The sequence below is a fragment of the Eulemur rufifrons genome, chromosome 6 (assembly GCF_041146395.1).
Source record: "Eulemur rufifrons isolate Redbay chromosome 6, OSU_ERuf_1, whole genome shotgun sequence".
NCBI lineage: Eukaryota > Metazoa > Chordata > Mammalia > Primates > Lemuridae > Eulemur > Eulemur rufifrons.
In genome coordinates, this window is record NC_090988.1 from 95,498,981 (window position 1) to 95,506,199 (window position 7,219).

At 47.1% G+C, this 7,219-nt stretch overlaps 1 protein-coding gene across 1 annotated transcript; it reads left to right on the forward strand.

The window, feature by feature from the left end:
* Positions 1-106: 106 nt before the first annotated feature.
* Positions 107-3,912, forward strand: FEN1 (flap structure-specific endonuclease 1). The gene is made up of 2 exons (XM_069470103.1): positions 107-213; positions 2,013-3,912. The coding sequence occupies exon 2, from the start codon at positions 2,034-2,036 to the stop codon at positions 3,174-3,176; it is 1,143 nt and encodes a 380-aa protein (XP_069326204.1). The 5' UTR covers positions 107-213; positions 2,013-2,033; the 3' UTR covers positions 3,177-3,912.
* Positions 3,913-7,219: the final 3,307 nt, after the last annotated feature.

A 7,219-nucleotide genomic window follows, 5' to 3' on the forward strand; every position in this document is an offset into this window, starting at 1 on the left:
GTGAGAGCAGCGTCTGAGGGGGCGGGGCCTGCACTACACTCCCCGGGAGGCTGTGCGCGGCGGGCGGGTCACGTGACGGGAGCGCGGGCTTTGGAAGGCGCCGGAGCAGGAGCCGACCCGCGGCCAAGCGGAGAAGGGGAGCAGACTTTAGGAGTGTCCTGGACAACACCGGACCAAGCTCTAGCTGCCAAAGCGTTGTGCCCCAAAGGCCAGGTGAGGCCCCGTGGGAAGCGCCTCGTAGAGCAACGCGGTCCGCTCTGCGCTGGGTGCCGTGGGGAGCCGGAATCTGGCGTGCACGAGATTCGCAGTCTGGCGGTCCTGCCACTTTCCGGCTGTGAGACTTGGGCTAGACGCGTACCTTCCGAGCCTCTTTCTTCACTTGTAGAAAAGACGTTAATAACTTAGACCTTATGAGTTCGGGGTGTATTTTTACTAAGACTGTGGACGAGAAACATTTTTGAAACTTTTCTTGTTTAGGCCCCTTTCCTGCCTGCTTCTGGTAGATGCCGCGAGGAGATAAACGGCTCACTATGAATGGTCATTTCAGTACACATTCTAGCAAAGCTGCCGGTTTGCGGCAGGAAGGAACGGATTGAATGGGTTTTGGATGGGGAACATTTACAAAGTACCTGGTGTTATGTCGGGACAGTAGAAACTTACAGCTATTGTCTCAGTTAACCCTGGCAGTCATCCTGCAAGACAGGCGTGGTTGTCCTTTTATAGAAAACCAAACCTAAGTAACTTAGGAATGTCACACAGATGGTAAATGCTGGCCCCTAGACGCAAGGCCAGAGCTTTTGCCATTGCCATTCACAGGAGAACTAAAATGAGATGGATCTTGAAGGAGGGGGTGAGTGGATGGCAGGAGGAGGGCAGAGTCATTAATGCTTTAGAAAGAACCATGTGAAGGAAGAGTAGGAACAATTAAAAGGCGTGGTAGAAAATTTCTTAGATTGTTGGGCACCTATGGCCAGTGGGTACAAGATGACTTTAAGTTGCACCCCAAAAATATCCTTTTTAGTAGGTACACATTTAACAAATATTAAAACGTAACTGATGTAACAGATATTATTGCTTAAGATGAGTTCTCTTTTCAACTTAGATTTTTAAAAAAATTGTCTCCATTTAAAGAAAATATTAAGTGAACGAAAGTACAGATTTTAGTTGAAAGTGGCAAAAGTTATAAGGTAGTTTGGGAAACACTGCCCTAGAAAGGAGTTGATGAGAGGCCTGAACCACAGAAGTGCAGTACTGGGCTGAGTGACTACAGCATGCCAGGCTCCTAAATCAGGACCCGGGGTAGGGTAGGAGCCATGGTGTTCACTTTTCAGACTTAGTGAAATGTGGAGAGATACAAGGGGAAAGACTTAAAACTCCTGGCAACAGCATGGTAAAAGTAGAAACTGTTATGTGCTGAGGGGATGCTGAAGAGAGGTTAGAGCAGCATGTGAGAAAGCCACATTACTCCCCATTTGCCTATGTTTGCTATATTAGTCTCCAAGGCTACTGTATCAGTCAGAGTTCTCCAGAGACTCAGAACAAACCACTTATATTTGTGTAACTGGCATTAATATTTGCCTGTCTTTCAAGGCTCAGTTCTGTCATGATTTCTGGGCTCCTCAAGCTGCCAAGCACTTCCTCTGGCTTTCCATGGTCCTTGATGCAGACATTACGTTGTAGTCCTGTTTGTATAATAGATAATGCTGTTGCCTTAGACTGTCAACAGTGTTTATTCCCCTCAGCACCCAGGTCAGTTCCTGGTACTCAGTAAGCCTTAGTATTAAATGAGCAAATTCTCCTGCTAGACTGTAAGTTTTCTGACAGTGGGACCTTCTCTTGTTCATCGTTTCATCTCCTGCAGTGCTGACTTTGCTTCTTGTTTTTTTTTTTTTTTTGTTGTGCTAAATTTGATTAGGTGAATGTGTGAATTTGGTGAGGTAGTACCAATTATAACCCTTGTTCCTTTTGCATCCTTAAAATTCGTCCTTTTACTACTCGCCTTTCTCTTTTAGCCATCCCTCCTCTATATCGCCATGGGGATTCAAGGCCTGGCCAAACTAATTGCTGATGTGGCCCCCAGTGCCATCCGGGAGAATGACATCAAGAGCTACTTTGGCCGCAAGGTGGCTATTGATGCCTCCATGAGCATTTATCAGTTCCTGATAGCTGTTCGCCAGAGCGGGGATGTGCTGCAGAACGAGGAGGGTGAGACCACCAGCCACCTGATGGGCATGTTCTATCGCACCATCCGCATGATGGAGAACGGCATCAAGCCCGTGTATGTCTTTGATGGCAAACCACCGCAGCTCAAGTCAGGCGAGCTGGCCAAACGCAGTGAGCGGCGGGCTGAGGCAGAGAAGCAGCTGCAGCAGGCTCAGGCTGCTGGGGCCGAGGAGGAGGTGGAAAAATTCACCAAGCGTCTGGTGAAGGTCACCAAGCAGCACAACGATGAGTGCAAACATCTGCTGAGCCTCATGGGCATCCCGTACCTCGACGCGCCCAGTGAGGCAGAGGCCAGCTGTGCTGCCCTGGTGAAGGCTGGCAAAGTCTACGCTGCAGCCACTGAGGACATGGACTGCCTCACCTTCGGCAGCCCTGTGCTCATGCGACACCTGACTGCCAGTGAGGCCAAGAAGCTGCCCATCCAGGAATTCCACCTGAGCCGGATTCTGCAGCAGCTGGGCCTGAACCAGGAGCAGTTTGTGGATCTCTGCATCCTGCTGGGTAGTGACTACTGTGAGAGTATCCGGGGCATCGGGCCCAAGCGGGCTGTGGACCTCATCCAGAAGCACAAGAGCATCGAGGAGATCGTGAGGCGGCTCGACCCCAACAAGTACCCTGTGCCGGAAAATTGGCTCCACAAGGAAGCCCAGCGGCTCTTCCTGGAACCCGAAGTGCTGGACCCAGAGTCTGTGGAGCTGAAGTGGAGCGAGCCGAATGAAGAAGAGCTGGTCAAGTTCATGTGTGGTGAAAAGCAGTTCTCTGAGGAGCGAATCCGCAGTGGGGTCAAGCGGCTGAGCAAGAGCCGCCAAGGCAGCACTCAGGGGCGCTTGGATGATTTCTTCAAGGTGACTGGCTCGCTGTCTTCGGCTAAGCGCAAGGAGCCAGAACCCAAGGGATCCGCTAAGAAGAAGGCAAAGACGGGGACAGCAGCAAAGTTCAAAAGGGGAAAATAAACGTTTCTCCCCATTGTACCTCCTCGTTGTACTGTCTTGTACCCTGAAGAGCTAGAGCTAGAGCAGCCTCCATGGAGGCGGGGAGGAGAATCTATTGCTTTTCTAATGCTGCCCTTCTCAATAGTGCTTTTCCCTTTTTTACTTGATCTTAATGGCAGGAAGGCCATCGAGGTAATTTGTTTTCTTTTTTTAGCTCAGGAAAGTATGTCAGGCTCAAACTCAAACCACTTCTCCGGTAGTTTATTGGACACTGAATCCACTGTTACGTGTAATTGATAGCAATAAGTCTTAGAGAAGGGAGAGGGAAACAAACAGTGGAGACAAAAGACTGTGTGGAAATGATTTCCTGGCTGGCTAACCGGTGGCCAGTGGGAGGTGATTGTGGACTCAGACGGAGCTTCTCTCTCCAGCTCAGCCTTGACCTGCCTTGAAAGAGACCCGTCAGGAAGACCGTCTTGGCACCGGAAGAGCTGCTGAGAGAGAAGACAGGCAGAGAGCCAGAGCCCCTGGGGGTGGCAGCAAGGGTTTGATTATTGGCTGTGTCTTGGTGTGGGCAGAAACTTGAACTTGCTATGTAGTGAGTCTTTACAGTGGTTATTCAGTGGAGTAAGATGATGTTCTGGCCTTTTTGAAGTAATTAACTGTGTTGAGACTTTGGAATAATACACTGGTTTTCGTGTGCTGTTTTTATTTTGAAGTTATGAAGAGAAAAAAGTCAATAAAATTATAAAAGTAACCAAAGTGTCATGTTCTTTGAGAACATTTGGAAATATTAATACCCCCAGGCTCCAGATAGAATATAATGTTCTCCTTTTTAATTAAATAACATGCTGGAGGCTGGGTGCTGTGGCTCACGTCTGTAATCCCAGCACTATGGGAGGCCAAGGCAAGAGGATTGCTTGAGGCCAGGAGTTTGAGACAAACCTGGGAAAAATAGCTAGATGCAATCTCTACAAAAAAAATAAAAATCAGCCAGGAATGGTAGTGCACACCTGTAGTCCTCACTACTCAGGAGGCTGAGGCAGGAGGATCACTTGAGCCCAGGAATTTGAGGCTGTAGTGAACTAGGATTGAGCCACTACTCCAGCCTGGGCAACAGAGGGAGACCCCGTCTCACACAAAAAAACTCTGCTGGAATGGCGCCCTATTAACAGTAGGTGGTTTGGCAGTGGCCACAAGGTGGCGCCATGCCACATAAAATGGCCTCGGCTGCTGTGGTGGTACTTCAGCCATTTGGAGGAGGATGCCTCATTTATTTTGTCTGTCTGGGAAGGGAATTTTAATAAATTGAATGGATTTCAAGCCTCCCACCTACTCTCTGTGTGTGAGGTAAGGAGAAAGCCTCACAGTTTAGATCAACTACCTCATAACATCCAAGCATTTACATTGCCAGTTTGTAAATATGAAAGCTGCCCTTTAGAAACCACTTTCTTGCTCCTTTTGTGACATCAAATTCAGGTTGCCGTTTCTCATAAAGTTGGAATGTTTTTGAACTTTGAAAGTTTTCTAATCCTGGTAAAGCTTGGTGGGGAGCTGGCCCATTTGGGTTTCTGAATTTTTAGCATTTCTATCACTGCCATTTCAAGTTAACAGGGACACTTAAGTAACTTTCCGATATTTAAGTTGACAATGTCTTGACAGATTAAACATGTAGAGGACTGAAGACCAGTGGTTTTCAAATCTTTTAATCTTTTGATGGAGCTAAACTATTTTTTTTTTTTTTTTTAAAGACAGTCTCAATCTGTTGCCTGGGCTAGAGTGCCATGGCATTAGCCTAGCTCACAGCAACCTCAAACTCCTGGGCTCAAGCAATCCTCCTGTCTCAGCTTCCCAAGTAGCTGGGACTATGGGCAAGTGCCACCATACCCAGCTAATTTTTTCTATTTTTAGTAGAGATGGAGGGTCTCAGTCTTGCTCAGGCTGGTCTCAAACTCCTGAGCTCAAGCAATCCTCCTGCCTCGGCTGCCCGGAGTGCTAGGGTTACAGACATGAGCCACCATGCCTGGCCTGAGCTAACTATTGTTAAAGTGAAATCTCAGGGTATAAGAGTGCCTCTGGTGGCAGGGATGGAATATTGTCTCCCCTGCAATGGCCTCATCATTAGGCACCCTTTTGAAAATCACTGATAGACACAAAAAGTTCTATCCTGAAGGCAGGGAGCTTAGCTTTGTTCACTGCTCTACTCCTCACAGGTGATGACAAGTGAAACATTTCCCCAGATTGAACCAAGCCATACAACTTATTTGAGCTGCATTTTCTGATTCAGGTAGTTTGATTCTAAACCTGCGGTAATGGCAATAGGGCTTTGGTGATGGTAAGATTTCTTAAGCGTTACCACCTCAGTGCCCCTAACTGTAATTAAGGGCTTGTACCCCGTGGTAGTCAAGCATGTAGTGGTTTGTTTTTCGAAGCTGAGTTGCTTGATCTTTTCTAGAGTTTGTTAATCTATGTATGGGCACACTGCAGGGAAAGTCAATTATGCCTCCAAATGTGTTTTTGCTCAGGAGAGCTGTTCTGGTAGGATGGAAGGCTAAGAGGAATTGCTCTGTAGTTCAGCTCTGAGGCACTGCTTGCAGAGAAAGATTTAGGCAGATAGGACTCTTACGGACTAACCATTTGGCAATTTCCTAGAAATGAGTTGAAAAGTAAAAGGAAAATAATTCAAAATGGAAAACTGAAGGACAAAAGGATGAGGGCATTGAAACCTGGCAAGTCTACCTGGGCAACCTTGCATCTGAACACATAGGTGTCGTGGGAAGGACTTGCTCTTCGTTGCCACCCTTTATGTTTTCTAGAGGGTCCTTATGTGCCTTCCTTCCTCTGCCCAAGGGACTTATAGGGGTCTGCAGTAATTCATGTTCAGAAAGCAGTTACAGCACACAGAGGTGAACAGTAACTTGTAGTCAGGGCACCAGGGAATCCTATGTACACATATAGATGAGCATCAGGGGCTACAAATGAACAACCTTCATTTGGTCAAAATTAACTTTTATTTTCCTGCTTTACTTCAACGGGATGTAACAAAATTGGTACACACAAAGAGGATACTGATACCAGGCCTGATTAAAGGAGGTGCCTCTGGCCAGGTAGTAGAAAGATGAAAGTAATAAAGATAAACATAGAAGTTGGAGCTGTACAAATGCGAGTTCAAATGTTAATTCTGTGACCATGATCTGTGACCAAGGTAACTTTTCCTCTCTAGGCCCATTTTCTCATCTGTCAGTAGATTTGAGATCATTCATTTTTACCTCTGTAACACTCTGAGCCTTTTGTCACTTTGTGGCCATGAGACCATATTGCTATAGGCTGAAGAGAGAAGGCCACAGTGGTGCAGGTGCTTTGAGGACCTAGTCTTGGCTCAGTAGAATCTCACTGGTGTTTGCTTAGATTGGGTAGTCTGGACCCAAAGCCAGTTGGCTTGACAGGCTGGTGACACCACCCCCAAACCTTAGGTGTCAGGGAATAGAGGAATGGGGAAGAAATAGCACTTCTTTTGGAGGGAGAAGCCAAGAAAGTAGAACTCTTCAATTCTGCTTCTAATTTTTTGACCCAGGCTATTTTAAACCAGATTTTCCAGCCAGGCAAAATCTGCCCAAATGGAAAAGATCTGAACTCTCCTGCAACCTGTTCCCTAACTGTATTCCCCTCCAAGCCTGTCTTGGTTTTGCCAAACTTCTAAGTAATCCTGACAGCCTCTCTGCAGGTGGTGCCTCTAACCTTATCCCAAGGTGCCTTAGGACCTTCATCTCCTTCACGGTCTGCTGTTCCCTCCCCAAACTGCACGTGGGCTCTGCTGTTTCCTTCTAGTGTGAGGTTCTCTTCTCCCAGTGTCGAAAATGGTCAATGTGCCAAGAGTAGATGCTGTTGAACAGGCAAAAAAATAATCCCCCTCACCTGGACTGAAAGGCCAAGGAGGGAGGCAGCCCTGGGAGTGAGGGCAAGACTCCTGGGCATACTCCTGTGTTCCCTCTCTGCAGAGACGGCTTAAAATGTTTTCATCTTTTAAAATCCAGAAGATTAAAAAATTGTATTTTAGTATCACA